Source organism: Salvelinus sp. IW2-2015, linkage group LG37 (genome assembly GCF_002910315.2).
Source record: "Salvelinus sp. IW2-2015 linkage group LG37, ASM291031v2, whole genome shotgun sequence".
Classification (NCBI taxonomy): Eukaryota; Metazoa; Chordata; class Actinopteri; order Salmoniformes; family Salmonidae; genus Salvelinus; species Salvelinus sp. IW2-2015.
Window position 1 is genome coordinate 18245643 of NC_036876.1, and position 21485 is coordinate 18267127.

General features: G+C 41.1%; 1 protein-coding gene and 1 long non-coding RNA gene across 3 annotated transcripts in view; one reads left to right on the plus strand and one right to left on the minus strand.

Annotated features, from left to right (window-relative positions):
* Window positions 1-3067, plus strand: part of LOC111960052 (uncharacterized protein C4orf19) — a 28844-nt gene extending 25777 nt beyond the window's left edge. Inside the window, exon 3 of one of the 2 annotated variants that reach the window (XM_023981937.2) lies at window positions 884-3067. In XM_023981937.2, the coding sequence (XP_023837705.1) occupies window positions 884-1667 (784 nt within the window). In that variant the 3' untranslated portion in view covers window positions 1668-3067. The remainder of the gene's footprint in view (window positions 1-883) is intronic. The other variant, XM_023981938.2, reaches the window with a different exon arrangement.
* A 10186-nt stretch (window positions 3068-13253) lies between these two features.
* The window catches only part of LOC111960399 (uncharacterized), a 77278-nt gene continuing 69046 nt past the window's right edge, over window positions 13254-21485 (minus strand). Inside the window, exons 4-5 of the long non-coding RNA XR_002876833.2 lie at window positions 15991-16034; window positions 13254-15880 (exon numbers count right to left, since the gene is read on the minus strand). This is a non-coding gene — a long non-coding RNA (uncharacterized lncRNA). The remainder of the gene's footprint in view (window positions 15881-15990; window positions 16035-21485) is intronic.

Sequence of the window (21485 nt, forward strand, 5' to 3'; positions counted from 1 at the left end):
AATGAGGAGAGGACTGGGGAGAGGTTGTGGGGGACAATATCATACAGCGACATGAGGAGTGCTCAAACGGAGAGAGGGGTGAGGTTGAAGCGAGGGGGAGAGGTAAAGCCAGAGACACCTTTAGAGGTGTGAGATGGTGTGTGGGGTTGTGTGATTTGTGGGGTATGAGGAGTGCTCAGGGAGTGCATGGTGAAAGAGAGAGGGAGTATGTTATCAGCATAAGGTGCTCACAGCAGGAAGTATCTGACAGCCTGTTACAATGTCCACAAATAAAGGCCCCCATCTATTCTGCCCCTGTACTATCTGCGTTAGTGTTTACCTTTTTCACTCTCTGCTCTCTCTCTGTTGATCTCTCTCTCTTTCTGTCACTCTCTCTGTTGCTCTCCCTCTCCGTCATTCTCCGTCTCCCTCATAGTGTTTTTCACTCTATGACTGCTACTAGGAGAGGTGTCCTTGTTTTGACAGTGTGCAAGGGAGTGTGTGCGGGTGTTTAATCGATTCTCAGGCAAAGCTGACACCCTGAGACAACTGTGTCAATGCGCCTAAATAGTCCGCCTGTCGTATTTATTCTCTGTGTCTTAGAGAAACAATGAAAGTCATGTGTGACTGGTTATTGAAAGTTGACCGTTTTCTATACAACACAGGGACCGCTGACAAGATGGGGAATAATAAATATTGTTATTTAATTGCTATTTCATTTATTCACATTTGTAAATAAATGTGAACTGCTGGATTAACTAAACATGCTATCTATTTGTTTGTCTTTGTCTGTATCTAATGATCTCTCTCTCCCCTTTCTCTATTTCTCTAAATGTTTTCCTCTCTTCTTCCCTTCTCCCTGTTTCATCTATGATCCGACTGTTCCGGTGGACGTCCATGGCAGGAATAGGGACCCGGCGGAGAGCTCTCTCTATCAGCCCCACCACCTCCCAGCAGACAGCGGGGACCAGTCCAACAACAAGCAGAAGCAGGTCTTCCACAACCTGGGCTTCAGCAACAGCAACAAGCACAACGATGGAGAAGATGGAGGAGGACTAGGCCTCAAGCTGGAGATCGACAACAACCAGATCAACAGGCTTCACGCCGTGCCCGCCAACCCAGAGAGGGGGCAGGGAGTCAAGCCTTGGGCAGGGGAGGGTGGTGGTGGTGGTGGTGGGGGTCTGTATATCCTCCATCCAGAGGGCCAGGTTCCAAGACGAGATCCATCTAAGGGCCCCAGCCAAGTCCCAATCTACCCTAACACACTCTCCCTGGATCATAGTCACCATCTGACACATTTGGGTGACAATGACTCCCACAAGATTAGGATGTTCCGAAATAGCTCGGACCCCTCCTGGCCCGGTGTGAGGTGCTACACCTCGTTGACGGATGAGCTGGATGAGGGGGTGGGTGGCACACCTGAGTACATGTGCGACACAGGGGATGAGGAGAGCGTCCTGTCTGCGGATATTCCAACTAGTACAACTAGCCTGTCCTCGGCAGACACGAAGGATGATAGGAGTGCGCCGGACGCCACTACCGTAGAGAGCGGGAGCGGGATCTCGGTGACGAAGAGCGAAGATGAGGGACGGGAAGAAGATGACGTGCATCACGTCACAGACTCTATGGTGGCGGAAGCTCTAGCAGCTCTAGATGCAGCAACCGCCGGGGAGGACTGTGAGGACTAACTCTTTAAAAACTCTTAAATATTTTCTACAAGGCCTCTTACTATTCCAAAAAGCACAATCTAACTTCGATATCTATTCAGCTTCAATATCTGCTGGGGTGAACAGAAGGAGATTTATTTTTACTAAAATATGGATTTTTTTTTTTAACATAGTGTAGATCATGCATATTTGTCTAGTGAGTCACATGGGCATGCAGTACCAGTCAAAAGTTTCTTTATTTTTACTATTTTCTACATTATAGAATAATAGTGTAGACATCAAAACTATGAAAAAACATATGGAATCATGTAGTAACCAAAAAAGTGTTAAACAAATCAAAATACATTTTAGATTCCTCAAAGTTGCCACCCTTTGTCTTGATGACAGCTTTGCACACTCTTGGCATTCTCTCAACCAGCCGTCATTGTAAATAAGAATTTGTCTATTATTCTACAATGTAGAAAATAGTAAAAATAAAGAAAAACTGAGTAGGTGTGTCCAAACTTTTGACTGGTACTGTATGTGTGACTATTTTGCCAAGGACTGGGTTGCGTAACAGTAGTCTGTTGTCTCAATGTTTGTTGTACTCTCAGGAGCAAGAGAGAATAATACTCTTGGCAATCGACTGTGAATATTCCCAGTGTCTTAATCCTAAATCCTAAATTACAGTTCGTTTTACACTCTTTGGTCTACACTGAGTATACAAAACATTAGGAACACCTTCCTAATATTGAGTTGTAACCCCRCCATTAGAACAGCCTCAATTAATCTGGGCATGGACTCTACAAGGTGTCAAAAGCCTTCCACAGGGATGCTGGCCCTTGTTGACTCCAATGCTTCCCACAGGTGTTTCAAATTGGCTGTATGTTCTTTGGGTTGTGGACCATTTTTGAAACACACGGGAAACTGCTGAGGGTGAAAAACCCAGCAGCGTTGTAGTTCTTGACACAAACCGGTGACCGCACCACCTACTACTATARACCGTTCAAAGGCATTTAAATCTTTTGTCTTGCCCATTCACCCTCTGAATGGCACACACACACAATCCATGTGTCTCAAGGCTTAAAATGCATTTGTTCACCTGTCTCATCCCCGTCATCTACACTGATTTGAAGTGGATTTAACAAGTGACATCAATAAGGGATCATACAGTAGCTTTCGCCTGGATACACCTGGGCTTGGGTTAAATGTGGAAGACACATTTCAGTTGAATGCATTCAGTTGTATAACTGACTAGGTATCGCCCTTTCAGTGTGTCATGGAAAGCGCAGATGTTCTTAATGTTTTATGCACTCGGTGTATGGTTCTACATTTCAATGTTCCACCAAACTAGTTCTACAGTGCTTTATAGAATTTATATTTCTATATTCTGTTCTTTACATGCTTTATTCAGTGGACGTACGTTAAGTACACTCTTAGAATTTTTTTGGGCTAAACCCTCTGTGGATAGGGTTCTCCATGGAACCAAAAATGTTTTTCAAAGGGTTCTCGTATGGGGACAGCCAAAGAGCCCTTTTAGGTTCTAGATAGGCTATTGCCATGGCTTTGTTTGTCTTCAGAGAGCTTGCTGTGCTTCATTGTATGAACACACATTGATAGGTCATCTCCAGCTATCTATTTTTTGTATTGTATCCATGTTGTTGTTATTCTTTTACCAGTTTTTCCTATGTTATTTATATCCTGACTGGTTGGCCCAGACCTTTCAGAGACATTGCCTAAAGTTTGGAGAAAATAATTAGACACACGTGAAGAAAAATACCATAGTGAGAGGTAACCACATGGGTTGTTTGTTGTTCCTGTCTGTTGTCTGACCAGTGACGTTAGATCAGCTTACAGCCTCCCATTGTGAAGCATACTGAGTTGACCGAGGGCGGACATGATGACATAAGACCCTATGAAAAGAAGGAATTATATCACTGATATACTTAGCATCTGTGCATATTGTTTGTAAACATTATACATTTGTGAAGGGTCTTTGTTTCAGTGAAGGAACATTCTTTTTTTATCAGGACTATCCTTTTAGAGTCATTGTTTGTTTGCCAAAATCATTTATATTCCAATGTGTGTATATATACATAATATATTTAGATGTTTAATTTTCTATGATATGTACTGCAAAGTAGCCTTAAATAGTTTTTCATCAAAACACAGACATTTTCAGGGGAACAATATTTTTATGGAAAATATATATTTATATTGTCGCTCAAAAATCCCTATATTCATCACGTACACACCCCTCTCCTTCTCAAACTCTTTCTTTTTTCCATTCTGTCTTTCTTGCTTGCTTTCTTTCTTTCTTTCTTTCTTCATCTCTTTCCATCCCAGTTTCCAATAAAGACAAAACCCAGCTTGTAACACCTGTGTGGCCAGTGTGTGCAAGTATGTGCAAATGCGTGCGTGTGTGCCTGTGTTCTTCTATTCCTTCCCTCATTCATTTGTTCTCTGAGGTCTGAGTGTGGGGTGTGTGTTTAGGTGATGGTAGCTGTTGTTCCTCTGACAACCCTCTGGTGTGCCTTGCAGGCAGAGCCTTAGGGCCAGGCTTAACGAAGGCCACAGAGCATTAAACAGGCCGAAAGAAGACGCCAGGGACTCACAAACACCCGCTTAAGTACAACACCCGACTAAGGCGGTAAACACGCTAACTTTGGCTGACCACATGATAGCTGTTAGTGTGTCTCTCCCAATGTCCCCTTGCAGTAGAAGAGGAGAGCTTTTTTAGCAGATCTTGTCATGTTTCTTTTTTTACCTGGTTTATCTCGCCAATCCCTTTTTGATTTTCTTCCTCGAGTTGTGTCTCTGTTTGTCTTGGTGTAATCACACACCATCCCTCTCACCATTAGACGTCGTTGTGGGGGGGGTAAGTTTAAATGGAGCATCAACCCTCCAACCTATCGTTGTTTCTGTGGCATTACAGGGTCGTGTGCTTTTTGCCAAGTCTTTAAAGGTGTAAAGTGATTGCTTCTGCCAGTGGCCTTCCTCTTAGGGCTTGATTCAATGCGTATCGCGGAAGATTCTACGCTATAGCGCGGTTGTAATTTAAAGGCAACTGCATTCCTGGTAAACGTTGCATATGTCGGCTCAATTGGAAATTACAATTTTATTTCAATCGCACTACAATGCAGATCTTCAGTGCTACGGATTGAATCGAGCCCCTTAATATCGCCTTCGTATCAATTCCTTCACAATATCAACTCCTTTTTCAAGGTGCTCGAAGTGACTGCTCAGACAGACAGGTTATCATCTCATTTGGTGATTGAAGTGTAAAGTTGCTTGTTTTATTAGAAGGAAAACTGAAATGTGACTTAACTACTAAATCCTCCCCGAGAGAGATCACATGGTGCGGAGGCTGTTATTACACATCTCACACAACAGAACCAAAGAGTTCATCTTACTACTGAATGACAGACAGTATGGGCTTCATAATTGACTGCAATGTCACACACAGTGGGATAAACTAGCTACTACCCCTTCAACCATCTTGGGATCTTACTTTAGGTGTGTGTGTGTATGAACAGTAGACAGAGGGGTACCGTTTCAACTCTGATACCTGGGGTTGAAGGTCAGATAGAAATCTATATGTTGAAGAGTGAATGGAGCTTTGTCTGTCCAACCTGTACAGCAGATTGTCTACTTCCCATTATAAACAGAACAGTATCCTTGAGATGAAGCACACATTGTGAAGAAAGACTGATCTCTGTGGACGAATAAAGGGTTCTACTTTCAAATGTGTGTACATTGTACGGTCTCTGTAAAATTCACATAAATAAAATGGCCATGAAAATAACTGTTGGCACTGGTGGTATATGGTTGATTTCCATGTATGGTGTTTTAATTAGTTCTTAGTTCCTTATTTACATTGGGTTAGAGAGGTTTGGGGTGTACATTTAAAAATGCTTGTTTTTCTCAAGGCTGTTATGTGGTTACTTAAAGGGGTAGCTCACATAACTTAAATACCCTGGTAGTCTACACCAGAAAAGTAGGTTTGATTCATGGGACAACCTATATGTAAAATGTATGCATGCATGACTGTTTTGGATAAGAGTCTGCAAACTGCATATGTGCCTTCGGGAAGTATTCAGACCCCTTGACTTTTTCCACATTTTGTTACGTTACAGCCTACTTATAAAATTGATTAAATATAAATAAATCCTCAACAATCTACACACAATATCCCATAATGACAAAGTGAAAAGACGTTTTCAGAATTTTTGCACATGTATTAAAAACAAAAAAACAGAAATACCTTATTTACACAAGTATTCAGACCCTTTGCTATGAGCTTCGAAATTGAGCTCAGGGGCATTCTGTTTCCATGGATCATCCTTGAGATGTTTCTACAACTTCATTGGAGTCCACCTGTGGTAAATTCAAATGATTGGACATGATTTTGAAAGGCACATACCTGTCTATATAATGTCCCACAGTTGACTGCATTTCAGAGTCAAAACCAAGCCATGAGGTCAAAGGAATTGTCCGTAGAGCTGTGAGACAGCATTGTGTCGAGGCACAGATCAGGGGAAGGGTACCAAAAAATGTCTGCAGCATMGAAGGTCCCCACGAACACAGTGGCCTCCATCATTATTAAATGGAAGAAGTTAAGAAACACCAAGACTCTTCTTAGAGCTGGCCTCCGGGCCAAACTGAGCAATCGGGGGAGAAGGGCCTTGGTCAGGGAGGTGACCAAGAACCCAATGGTCACTCTGACAGAGCTCTAGAGTTCCTCTAAGGAGATGAGAACCCTCCAGAAGGACAACCATCTCTGCAGCACTCCACCAATCAGGTATTTAAGGTAGAGTGGCCAGATGGAAGCCARTCCTCAGTAAAAAGCATTTGAGAGCCCGCTTGGAGTTTGCCAAAAGGCACCTAAAGACCCTCAGACCATGAGAAACAAGATTCTCTGGTCTGATGAAACCAAGGATGAATTCTTTGGCCTGAATGCCAAGCGTCACATCTGGAGGAAACCTGGCACCACCCCTACGATGAAGCATGGTGGTGGCAGCATCATGTTGTGGGGATGTTTTTCAGTGGCAGGGACTGGGAGACTAGTCAGGATTGAGGCAAAGATGAACGGAGCAAAGTACGGAGAGATCCTTGATGAAAACCTGCTCTGTAGCGCTCAGGTTCTCAGACTGGGGCGACGGTTGACCTTCCAACAGGACAACGACCCCAAGCACACAGCGAAGACAACGCAGGAGTGGCTTCGGAACAAATCTCTATATGTCCTTGAGTGGCCCAGCCAGAACCCGGACTTGACCCGACCTAACATATCTGGAGAGACCTGAATATAGCTGTGCAGCAACACTCACCATCCAACCTGAGAGAGCTTGAGAGGATCTGCAGAGAAGAATGGGAGAAACTCCTCACAACATTTTTAAAAACTCAAGGCGTCTGAATACTTTCCGAAGGCATTGTATATTATTAATAATATATTATTTAGAGGAGAGCTGATCTGAAATCAGTTTTTAACAACAGAGAGTAACCACTGTAACCATTGAATCTCTGCCTAAGAATGAGTTACACTTCCCTAGTCATGTGACCGACATGACATCCCTGGTAAACTTCCTTCTGGGAGATATAGTGTGAACAGCACACGAGGAACCAGGAAAAGCATTTATTTTGTATTTACAGATTAATGTTTCACACCACAGTTAAATACACAACACTTAGAGGAGGGTATCAGTTAAGGAAGTGAACTATTACTACTGCCTGAGAAATAAACCCAGTATAAATTAGTTATTTTAACTTATGAGTCATTAACTTTCAGTCCTATGAACCACTGAGGCTCTATGATTTGAGATTAACTTTTCATACAATGTCTATGTTTGGGATTCAAACAAAAGGGTCGAGTTGTGAGCCTGGTCCCAGATCTGCACATGTGCCAACTTCTTTGCCTGTCCTTGTTGTAGGCTATAGGAGTTGGTTAAGCACGTACAGTATCTGGAACACAAGTATTCAGGTCTCAGATAAACTACATTCATCAAGTGAGCGTGCTTCACTGAACCACCTCCGTTGCACTACAAGGTCATTAGGGTTGCTGTTGTGACACTTTTAGCAAGGTGTTAATCAAACAAGACATGTTTTTCTAAAGTTTAAAGGCCCAGTGCATTCAAAAACATGATTTCCCAGTGTTTTATATATATACTTCCACACTGTTGGAATAATACTGTGAAATTGTGACAATTATGATAATGTCCATTTAGTGTAGAGCTGTTTGAAAAGACTGCCAGAAATGTCAGCCAGTTTTGGTGGGATGGAGGGTTGGCATGCCTGGTGACATCACTCCAATTTGCATACCGCCCAAACAGATCCACAGATGATGCTATCTTTATTGCACTCCACACTMCCCTTTCTCACGTGGATGAAGGGAACATCAATGCTGTTCATTGAGTACAGCTCAGCATTCAACACCATAGTGCCCTTCAAGCTCATCACTAAGCTAAGGACCCTGGGACTGAACACCTCCCTCTGCAACTGGATCCTAGACTTCCTGACCGGAAGCTTCCAGGTGGTGAGCGTAGGCAACAACACATCTGCGACGCTGACCCTCAACACAGGTGCTCGTCGGTTGAGGGCGACTAGGTGGCCACGCACAAGGTACTTAATGTTTACCCAGAAATTATTTGATATTACGATAAAAACAGCTGCATTGGACCTTTAAAGTTCTCCCCGGGGGATGAAAACTTCTTCCCCTTGGGTAACCCAACATGGCATCTCAACAGGAACCACATGTACTGTAGTAACACAGCACGCAGCCTGAGCAGCACTGGAGAGAGACAGAAAGACATTATTCCTAAAATTATTTCAGTGTTGTTAATTTAAAAGGTCCAATGCAGCCATGTTTATGTCAATATTAAATCATTTCTGGGTAACAATTAAGTAAATTAATGGGATTATTTTCAATTAAAATGGTCAAAAACAACCAAAAAATTGCTTCTCAGCAAAGAGCAATTTCTCCAGGAAMAATTTTTCTAGGACTGTCTTGGAGAGATATGAGTGGGGAAGGGAAAACTGAAAACAAATTGGCAGAGAGGTTTGGAACTCCAGATCAAACAGATTTTACACTGAAAGGACATTATCATAATGTTCACATTTTCACAGTATTATTCCAACCTCAGTGTGGAAATATAAAACACAGGAAATCACATTTGGATGCCTTTAATAGTATCCTATTTCTACTTCCATTGCAATTATGTACCATAACATATGTGAAGTTAGTTCGTTGAACAGAAAGAAAAASAGAGAGAAGAGAGAATAGGGAGATGGATAGATATTAACCAAGCATGGCCGTGACCAGTTTGTCCAAGGTAAGAGCAAGGGCAAATGACACGACAGTCAATATTTGCTCCAGGTCCTCATTGCTATCCCATGTCCTGTACTCTGTCACCACTCAGGGCTTGTTTTCAACCTGACGCTCTCTACCCTTAAGCCCAACAACCGTTTACCCCTTGTGTGTGCGTGTGTGTACAGTAGGGTAGGTTAGTATTAGCTAACATCTCTGGTATACAGCCATGGGTGCGGTGACATACAGTAACCTGGTGTTGTAAGCATAGTTACTATAATGAATGCTCCAATTCTATTATTATGAGGTATTTGTCCACGACATGCAGACGTCCCAGTCGTTGTCAACGCTTTTGAAATACAATCGCTTCTCCAGCATTATTACAATTTACACATGACAGGACACTGGTAGTGACAATGTCGTGACATTCATAAACCAGTCCACAACATTATCTCCTGTCATTAACACAGTAAATATAATTTGGTGTTGGCAGTGCCAATTTTAGCATGTAAACTTTTGTGGGGCAAACTCCCCAAAAATTGTTTAGATGCATGCCAGCAAAGCCACAACAAAACACTAAACAATACATTAATTGCACTATAACGGTGACAAACGGTGCCCACAAACTGTTACAGCCTACATAAAGCTATCCCAACAGAAGAGCTTTATTTTCAGCACCATGGAGTGAATCCTTACCACTGCTACACCTGGCTATCAGCGGAGAAAGAAATATGGCTGACTTGCTTAAACCTCTTAAGGATACACCCCTTTTTTTACATTTTCGCCAAAAAGGACATACCCAAATCTAACTGCCTGTAGCTCATGCCCTGAAGCAAAGATATGCATATTACTGGTACCATTTGAAAGGAAACACTTTGAACTTTGTGGAAATATGAAAGGAATGTAGGAGAATATAACAGAATAGATCTGGTAAAAGCTAATACAAAGAAAAAAAAAAKCGTTKTTTTGTATTTGTTTTGTACCATCATCTTTGAAATGCAAGAGAAAGGCCATAATTGTCACGGCTGTTGAAAGATGAGGACCAAGGTGCAGCGTGGTGAGCGTACATTTTCTTTTTATTTGATAAAAATGACGCCGAACAAAACAATAAACACTACAAAAACAAACCGTGAAGCACAAAGGCTATGTGCGCAAAAAAAATGTCAACTTCCCGTAAAACACAGGTGGAAAAAAGAGCTACCTAAGTATGGTTCTCAATCAGAGACAACGATAGACAGCTGCCTCTGATTGAGAACCACACCCGGCCAACACCAAAGAAAAATAAAAACATAGAAATAAAGAAACTAGAATGCCCACCCTAGTCACACCCTGGCCTAACCAAAATAGAGAATAAAAACCTCTCTATGGCCAGGGCGTGACAATCATGTATTTAAAAAATATATATATTTCACCTTTATTTAACCAGGTAGGCTAGTTGAGKACAAGTTCTCATTTACAACTGCGACCTGGCCAAGATAAAGCATAACAGTGTGAACAGACCACAACACAGAGTTACACATGGAGTAAACAATAAACAAGTCAATAACATAGTAGGGGGAAAAATGAGTCTATATACATTGTGTGCAAAAGGCATGAGGAGGTAGGCAATAAATAGGCCATAGGAGCGAATAATTACAATTTAGCAGATTAACACTGGAGTGATAAATCATCAGATGATAATGTGCAAGTAGAGATACTGGTGTGCAAAAGAGCAGAAAAGTAAATAAATAAAAACAGTAAGGGGATGAGGTAGGTAAATTGGGTGATGTTTACAGATGGACTATGTACAGCTGCAGCGATCGGTTAGCTGCTCAGATAGCAGATGTTTAAAGTTGGTGAGGGAAATAAAAGTCTCCAACTTCAGCGATTTTTGCAATTCGTTCGTATTATTCCAGCACAGGTGAAATTTAGATTTTGTCCACTAGATGGCAMCAGTGTATGTGCAAAGTTTTAGACTGATCCAATGAACCATTGTATTTATGTTAAAAATGTTGTACCAAGACTGCCCAAATGTGCCTAATATYTTTATTAATAACTTTTTATGTTCAAAATCATGCACRATCCTCAAACAATAGCATGGTATTATTTCACTATAATAGCTACTGTAAATTGGACAGTGCAGTTAGATTAACAAGAATTTAAGCTTTCTGCCAATATCAGATATGTCTATGTCCTGGGACATTTTCTTGTTACTTCCATACTCATGCTAATCGCATTAGCCTACGTTAGCTKAACTATGCAGTGGAAGGGACACCGATCACAAATGTGATTTCTACTGACAATTGAGATGTACAAACTATGGCATAAGGGAACGATGAGTGGATAAGAGGCAATCTGTAATTTAGATTAAGACAATGATCGAGCTAGGATGGACGTAGTCAATATAACTATTTGTTCAGCACTTTTGAAYTGTACAGTGGCAGAATTCAGAACATGGGCTGTTCTTACAGTATTATCCCTGTACAACAAGTCAGAACCGTAGGATAAATAAAGGGGGCATATAATCAGACAATGAAAGCTCTTACAACATTTTATGATTACATTTCTCTAAAACAGARTAAAGGCTACATGMRCACCACCAAGTRAGAACAGTAGGCTAAGTTATGAGGGAGAAAGAGACCAAATGATTAGGGTGAGGCACATGGTCTACTAATAGCTTACTACACAACATACACTTGGTATTACTTTCTTAGCTACAYTATACATATCTCCCTGGCATATTACATATTTTACGCAGCAGCATAKAATACATTTTTGGACTCACCTTGTTGTGCTGTGGTCCTTCTTGTCGGCAAATTTTGTCATCAAACTTTGTCAACAAAGTCTGGCATTCTCTGGATTTATGGTGCTTTCAAGACAACTGGGAACTATAGGAAAAAAACAAGGTCGAATCATGACATCAGTGATTCTCAGGTCGGAGCTCTAGAAAGAGGCCAGAGTTCTCGATTTGGAATTCCGAGTTGGATGACTGTTGAAAACATATTTTCCCAGTCGGCGCTCCCAGTTGTCTTAAATTCACTGAAGTCTGAGATTTCCCAGTTCCGAGTTTCCAGTTGTTTTGAACGCGGCAGAAGTCATGGTGGATTGACATCATGGCCAATGTTTTCAAACTTTTCTGGCCCATGGTGTTGCATGTGCATTTTTATAATTTTAAGCTTGGAAAAGAGACCCTTAAACCCTGACTTGGACCACACACCAACTCCACTGAATTGCAGGCTAGTGATTGCTTTACAACGCTTGCAGTTAGCATCTGATTCCTTCCAAACCAACTCATTGTTGAATTTGCGATTTCCAACTTGTTGTGTAATGTTTATGTCCAATGGCCGATGAGCACCGATATGTTTAATCTACAATTTATCTTCATATGACAAGGATAGAAAATGATTTGCCAGTAGATTGTCGACTTGATTCATGGACTACTTGTCTAGCTTGCTAGCTAAGATCCTAAAAGTATCATAAAAGACAYAACACTGAGCCAATCACAGTGCAACTAGAGAACATTACCAACCCCATACACTCTGTATTTTCCGCTGGCTACCCCACCACCACAGAGTTGGCTGAAACATCTGCATTTTGGAGCTGCCTTACTCAAGAAAGCAAAAAAAAGAGACCTTGTTTGTATGCGGCTTTATTAACTCAATMATCATTTGTATTGCATTGTAAACTGATATGTGACACGTATTAATGCCAAAATAACATGCAAAACAGGCGGCAACAAAAACAAAAAAGTACGTGTCGCCACTGGCTGTCAGCCATATTTGTTATGGTCATAGTATACTTTTGAATYATTTAACTAAATCTGATTCMCATCTCTGTCTCAAAAGGCTAAGTYAAATGACAGGTGCGACACACACATATSTCAATGGAAACAGTGCAGGCTGTATGTGTGTGCGCGTGTGTGTAGGTGGTGAATTTGATAACGTCTGGTAAGGTCCAGAGCAGTTGATAATTCCAGGTATTACATGTTGGAACAAAACACCTCCTCCCTTCCCCTCTCATCACTCTGGCAGTAATATGAAATGAAGACAAGAGCCTTGGCAGCGAGGGTGGATAGAATATATATTCAAAAATCACTACTACTTTATGAGAAAAGTGAGGAGGAGGAGGGGGCGTGTGGCAGGATATGGTGAGGGAAATCAGAGGTTATTGAATACTGAAAATAGAGRGGGAGAGAGGGGATGGAGTGAGAAAGGTAAGGAAAGACGGAGAGAAAATAAATGTTATTGGAGAGAAGAATTGAAAGATACAAAGTTGTTGGTATAATCAATTTAATGTATTGTACAAACATATCTTTAAAAAAAAACATAATATAGTACTTTACTTATAAACATTGCTCTGCTCATTAAATTCTATAGTATTTTTTATTGGTGTGAACAAATTGTGAGAAAAAAGCTAACTTTCAACATTTTAGTTAATTAAAAGGCAGACAATTCTGATAAGACATGTTTTGATACTTTACAGTCTCCAAAGCAAACATTGACAAAATGGACTGAAAGTAAGAGCTAAGGCAAAAGGCCCTTTCCATGCAATAAAAATTCAACATGAAGTTATATTAAAAGGTCATACAAATACATTCTTATAAACATTGATATTAAAGCTATTACAGTAAATGAAAGGCGTTCCAGTTTTAACAAAAAGGTCAGACATACTTTTCAAGTCTTCCACTCCCAGTCGCCTTTCCTTCACCTGCAAGGAGAGGAGGCGTTCATAGGGAGTGATTTTAGACTGTTGAGACATTTTTAAATGTCTGAGGCTAGATTTGGCTTTACATTTCTTCTGGAGCTGCATTARGTGTTGTTCAGGTTTGGTCAATGTAGGCCTACTCGTTGAAGATTGTAAAGCTATACTTTAGTTTTGGCAGAGTAAAAAGCAATCCTTTTAAAACCTGTTTGGGATAGGGGGCAGCATTTTCACTTTTGGATGAATTGCGTGCCCAAACTGAACTGCCTCCTACTCTGTCCCAGATGCTAATATATGCATATTAGTAGTATTGGATAGAAAACACTCTGAAGTTTCTAAAACTGTTTGAATGATGTCTGTGAGTATAACAGAACTCATATGGCAGACAAACACCTGAGAAGAAATCCAAACAGGAAGTGAGAAATCGATTTTCAAAACAGTGCCAATTGAAATCCCTGTCAGTTATGGATGTGCATGCACTTCCTAGGGCTTCCACTAAATGTCACCGTCTTTAGATACTGGTTTTAGGATTCTACTATAAAGGAGGGGCTCAGAGCTCTTTTATTGAGTGGTCTGGCAGAGAGCCTCGGGCTCATGATGCGCGGTCACGAGAGWGTATGCTCTCGTTCCAATGCTTTTCTTCAGARAATGAAATTCTCCGGTTGGAACCTTATTGATGATTAATGTTAAAAACATCCTAAATATGGATTGCATACWTCATTTGACTTGTTTCTACGACCTGTAACGGAACTTTTTGAGTTTTTGTCTGGAGGAAGTTCTCGTGCTTCATGAAGATGGATTACTGGGCTGAACATGCTAACATGTGGCTAAATGATGGGCTTTATGGAACTTTATGGAACAAATCAGTCATTTATTGTCGAACTGGGATACCTGGGAGTGCCTTCTGATGAATATGATCAAAGGTAAGTTAATATTTATAGTATATTTTTTGTAGCTTCTGTTGACGCCAAAATGGCGGCTATTTCTTTGGCTATTTTGGGTTCTGAGCACCGTTCTCAGATTATTCTTTTTCCGTAAAGTTTTTTTGAAATCTGACACAGCGGTTGCATAGAGGATAGGTTTATCTTTAATTCTGTGAATAACACTTGCATATTTTCTAAATTTTTATTATGAGTATTTCTGCAAATCACCGGATGTTTTGGAATCAAAACATTACTGCACGTAACGCGCCAATGTAAACTGKGATTTTTTAATATAAATATGCACATTATCGAACAAAACATACATGTATTGTGTAACATGATGTCCTATGCGTGTCATCTGATGAAGATCATCAAATGTTAGTGATTTATTTTATCTATATTTCTGCTTTTTGTGACTCCTATCGTTGGCTGAAAAAATGGCTGTGTGTGTTTGTGACTTGGCTCTGACCTAACATAATCATATGTTGTGCTTTCGCTGTAAATCATTTTTGAAATCGGACACCATGGGTAGATTAACAAGATGTTTATCTTTCATTTGCWGTATTGGACTTGTTAATGTGTGAAAGTTACATATTTCAAAATAATATTTTTGAATTTCGCYCGCTCCCTTTTCAGCGGAATGTTGTGGGTGTTCCGCTAGCGGAACCCCTGGGCTAGAAAGGCTAACCACTAGGCTACCTGCCACCCCTCTGAACAGTTGATGTTTAGATGTGTCTATTACTTGAACTCTGTGAAGCATTTATTTGGGKTGCAATTTCACACTAAACCAGCATTGCTACCATAGCGCTATTATTATTTTATTCTAATGAACTTCTAATAACTCTGGGTCTTCCTTGCATTCCAGGTGACTACCGCATATAGCTGGTTGAGAGAATGCCAAGAGTGTGCAAAGCTGTCATCAAGGCAAAGGATGGCTACTTTGAAGAATCTCAAATATAAAACATATTTTGATTTGTTTAACACTTTTTTGGTTACTACATGTTTCCGTATGTGTTATTTAAAAGTTTTGGTTTCTTCACTATTGTTCTACAATGCAGAGTTAGGTACAATAGTACAAATAAAGAAAGCCTCTTGAATAAGTAGGTGTGTCCAAACTTTTGACTGGCCCTGTAAATAAATAAATAAATAACACAGACCATACRGGCCCCCTTCCCACTACCTTGACCGTGGGGCAGTTTGATGTCAGCCAAGGGGTTAAGAGATGGGCCTCCAGTTTATCTTCAATTGTCTGACCTTTGACGGGGTGGGGCATGGAATGGATAGATCTCTCTAGATCTCTCTCTAAAAAGTGTTGCAAATTATATTTCCTCTTCGGGAAGCTGTGCTCTGCTCTGTAGAGGAAAGGAGTGTTTTATCAAATGAGAGTTTGAAACATGATACTTGAAGAAGCTGAGTTACACAGATAAAAAATRWAAAAAACTAGAGCCCAATAAAAACTCACCTTGGTGTCTGTCACTTTGCATTGTCTGCCTCATCTTTCTGCTTCTAAAATGAAAAGGGGAGAAATCGCACTTGAGTAAAAGGGACTTAGAGTTACAATAAATGCCCTAAATAGAGACAACAGACCCTATACAAATAGAGACACATGCCTGGGAGTTTGGACTATGACACTATGAGACCCTATTGAATCAAAACCTTTACATGAACTCAGGTGATAGAGTTGAATTGAATAGAACAAGAAGGCCCACACACTGTTAAAGCTCCCAATGAACCGCTTTATAGGCAACGTTTCGATACGAAACGGATCTTCGTCAGGTCAAACACACTGAGTGTTCACATCCCAAAATATACATGTAATGGTTCCAGAAAACTGAATTGTGGGAGAGSCAGAGATGCAGCGAGAATCATGACAACATAAATACACCTAAAAATCAACCCATGTTGAAAGTATTCGACCTATAAAATCCCAATCCAACCCCTATTGACAGTTCACATCAACACTCCCCTCCATATGTATTTGAATAGTGAAGTGACATTTTTTTWATTGTCTCTATGCTCCAGCATTTTAGATTTGTGAATGTTTCATATTAGGCAACAATACATAATCTCAGTTTTTATTTGAGGGTATTTTTATTCATATATTTTAGAAATGAAAGTGCTTATGCATCTAGTCCCCCCATTTGAAGAAGTCATACATATTTGGACAAATTCACTTATTGTGTATTGAAGTAGTCAAAAGTTTAGTATATTCCTAGCACGCAATGACTACATCAAGCTTATGACTCTACAAACTTGTTAGATGCATTTGCGGTTTGCTTTGGTTGTGTTTTGGATTATGTTTTGCCCAATAGGAACTGAAATGGTGAATAATGCCTTGTGCCGTTTTGGAGTCACGTTTTTTTWAAGTAAGAACATGAGATGTGTCTGAACACTTCTACATTCATTTGGATGCTACCATTATTATGGATAATCATGAATGAATCGTGAATAATGATGAGTGAAAAGGTTACAGAGGCACAAAGATCATAATATCAGATATGTCTATGTCCTGGGAAATTTTCTTGTTACTTACAACCTCATACTAATCGCATTAGCCTATGTTAGCTCAACCGTCCCGTGGAAGCGACACCAATCCTGAAGAAGTTTAAAGGTCCAATGCAGCTGTTTTTATCTCAATATCAAATCATTTCTGGGTAACAATGAAGTACCTTACTGTGATTGTTTTCAATTAAAATGGTAAAAAAAATCAACAAAAATAGCTTCTTCGCAAAGAGTAATTTCTCAAGCAAGAATTGTTCTAAGACTGTCTGGGAGTGGTCTGAGTGGGGAGTGAAAACTAGCTTATTGGCAGAAAAGTTTGGAACTCTTTCTTATTGGTCTATTAACATTGGTCTACTACACCAGGCAGGTCAAAACTCCATCCCACCAAAACAAGCTGACATTTCAGGCAGTCTTTTCAAACAGCTCTTACACTAAAAGGACTTATCATTTTCAAAATGTCACAGTATTATTCCAACCTCATACCCGTGGAAATGTATATAAAAACAGGTAAATAACATTTTTGACTGCACTGGGCCTTTAACATCAACATAACAAACGGTCCTCACATGTCATTAAACCATACCCTAACATTGTTACTACAGCCAGAGTAGATCAATAGTGACATTAGTGTGATGCTATTTAAGATGTATTCCTGCCTGGCCCGGGGGCTATGTTATTATTCTCACTGAGGGTCCCATAATATAACTTCACACTCCCTGGCACTGGATAGATTTAATTAAATCACGTAATGAATATTCCCTCCCAGGTTAGCGCGACCCCAGACGTATGCTTCCATTCATCTGGATGAGCAAATTAAAAACAGAGGCCACTCTGCATTCAAATGAGCTACTCTACAGGAAGGGAGAAGTGGAGGATGGGATGATACACACTCATTCAATTGAACTGGGCAGTCTATCTCAGTGAGAGAAAAAAATCACGTACATCCACACACATACAGTGGGGAGAACAAGTATTTGAGACACTGCCGATTTTTCAGGTTTTTCTACTTACAAAGCATGTAGAGGTCTGTAATTTCTATCATAGGTACACTTCAACTGTGAGAGACGGAATCTAAAACAAAAATCCAGAAAATCACATTGTATGATTTTTAAGTAATTCATTTGCATTTTATTGCATGACATAATTAAATATCATACTTAAATATCATACAATGTGATATTCTGGATTTCCGAATATCCGAGAATATCAAATTCTCCCCACTGTATCTATATACTGACACAATCACCACCACCATCTTTCCTGTCTCTCAGACACTCTCGCTCTCACTCCTCGCCTCGCTCTCCTTCCCCCTCTGGCTCTCCTACCTCCCCACAGCCAGCACTGTGACCTCTCCTTGGCTCCTCCTGTCTGCTATCCCCCCCTCATCAAGGGCCACTTCTTGTGGTTGCAGCGGTTGCATATGTTCTTGTGACCCTCAATGCCTCCGATGGTGTGCAGGTGGTTGCAGGTGTGTTTGGCCACCCCCGGCAGGGACCAAAAAGGAAGGCACTCCAGCACACTGGTGATATACGCTCGGCAGACAATCTCACAACAACTAAAGGTTTATTGTAAACCAGATGACAAGAATCTGACCTTAGTAGAAGACACTATAGTACTCATGATCATGAACCTTGGTCCTGGAGAGCTACATGAAATGCAGGCTTTTGTTCCAGCCCATCACTAACACACCAGATTGCAATAATCCAAATCAGTTTATTTGTGGGAATTATGGGATTCAGTGCTGGACTGGAACAAAAACCCTGCACACGCTGTGGCTCTCTCCAGGACCGGAGATAACAACCCCTTCTCTAGTAATTGGACAGAGTATCTCTGCTGTACTATTTCAAGCCGGCTGCACTCTCTTGATTCAATTATTAAAGTCTTTATTATTCAGGTTTGTCCTGGGGAGACCTTAAAGTGGAGGAGTGTGCAATATGTGGTGATACTGTGCTGTTGAGTTTGAGAAGAGATGCAAGACACATTTTCCAAAAGGGACACAATAAATAAATTATTAAATACATGTGTTGGTCTGTGTGTGGTGTGTGTGGGTTGTGTTTTGCGTCCAGTGTGTGTGGTGGTTGCGTCGCTGTGCGTGTTGTTCTGTGTAAGTGTTTGGTGTGTGTGTGTGTGTGTGTGTACAATGTGAAGGAGTGTGTGAGAGTGCACGTGTCAGCGGGGGGTGAAGACAGCCCAGTACATCACTGTGATCGTGATCAAACCCATCTAGGACTACTATCTACTCAAAACGGTTCCTGAGGAAGGCATGCAGCATCATCAAGGACCCCACACAACCCAGCTACGAGCTGCTCTCCTGTACCATCAGGCAGACGGTATCGGCGCATGAGGTCTGATATCAACAGGCTCCGAGACAGACAGTTTCTATCTAAAAGGCGTCAGACTGCCAAACACTTGAACTGGACTGACCACCTGCTTTGATTCTCTGCACGTTAGCACACATCTCACTAACTTATGCACACACCCACACAGACATATACATACACACCACCATCATCAGACTCTTCTTATACTGCTAAATATATACACTTGCCCCCCTTCCAGGTCAACCTAGAATTCTTGGGGGTCTACCAGCCAACTCAGTTTTTTTACCAGCCAAAATATATTTTTCCCGCTAAAATGATATCAACAAAAAAACACAAATGTCTGAGCAGGCTTTGTGGGATATTGTTTCATTTCATTTTTTTGTGACATGAGTCTTTTAAAACAGGTAGGGACTACAGCCTGGGACAGGGACAGGCTGAAGATAACAGTGAAGATGCCCGCCAGCTGGTCAGCACACACTGAGGATGCGGCCAGGGATGACATCTGGGCCGGCAGCTTTGTGATCATTCACTTTATTGCTAGTTTTCCTCGCGTCAGCCTCAGAGAGCAAAAGCACCTGGTCGTCCGGAGAAGCGAGAGTCTTCCTGGATGGCTCGGTATTGTCTGCCCTGAAGCGAGCATAGAATGTGTTAAGCTGGTCTGGGATGGAGGCTTCTGTGTGCACTATTGTCTTTTTGTGTCCCTAATGGTCATGTGCCGTGGATGTTTGTATATGCGGGAATCAGAGCACCATGCTTTTTTTGGTGTCCATTACCCTGCAAGATTCCCCTAGTTCCATAAATTACACCCCTGTCTCCCCTCCTGAGCTGGCCTCTCCCACCCCTGAGTGTTATACTGGCAGCCTGCCCACCATGACAGAGAGGGGGATAGAGAAGGAGCACACAAGGGGGAAGAGAGAGGGAGGGAGGGAGAGGGAGGGAGAGAGCAGTGCGGAAGACCCAATGCCGTGCCCATACCTAATTCTGCCTCACCGTTGCCACGCCAAGATTTATTCATCCCCACCGTCACTTAAAAATAACTTCACTCAACCTTTTTCCTCCTCCTCTCTCTTTCCCCATTCATCCCTCCTTGTACACGATTCAAGGTCGTGAGTGCCTTGGATCTTCAGATGAATGAACCAGGGGAGAGTGAAGACGTCTCCTCTTTGACGTGCGCGTGTGTGTGCGTGCATGTGTGTGTATATTCTTTGATGGATGAGGCCCTGTCTAACTGTAAAGTAGGACCCCATTCACCATTAACAGCAACAAAGATAATTTTTTGAAACTGTCAGAGATGCAGGGAGCATCATGTCACTATTATGAAGCAGGTTGCTTTCCATTTAATCATCAACCTAGCCTAAGCTGGTTACTAAGAGAATGGTGGTATAATGTATTCATACTTTCCTTTTCAGTTTCTATGAAACGACTGTTCACTTTGGTGTGTATTGAGTCCATAATCAGAATGACAATATAATGTTTTAATCATATTAACATTGTGAGTCGTAAAGGTCCTGGGTGTTCTGGCTTCAATCCAAATGTATCTAACAAGATAAAGAATGGCTGAGAGACCTATTGCATTAAATTCCGCATTCACATCACTGAACCAAAAGACACCTCTTGAGATCAGGGGCCATTGTAAAGAGAGACAACATTGCCATCTTGTGGCTAGGAAAGTAATCACACCCAACTGTATATTTTTATATATTTATTATTTATTTCCCCTTTATTTAACCAGGTAGGCCAGTTGAGAACAAGTTCTCATTTACAACTGCGACCTGGCCAAGATAAGCAAAGCAGTGTGACAAAAACAACAGCGCAGATTTACACATAAACAAACGTACAGTCAATAACACAATAGAAAAATCTATGTACAGTGTGTGCAAATGTAGAAGAGTAGGGAGGTAAGGCAATAAATAGGCCATAGAGGCGAAATAATTACAATTTAGCATTAACACTGGAGTGATAGATGTGCAGATGATGATGTACAAGTAAAGATACTGGGTGCAAAAGAGCAAGAGGGTAGGTAATAATATGGGTRGAGGTAGTTGGGTGTGCTATTTACAGATGTATACAGGTACAGTGATCGGTAAGCTGCTCTGACAGCAGATGCTTAAGGGAGATATAAGACCAAAGACAG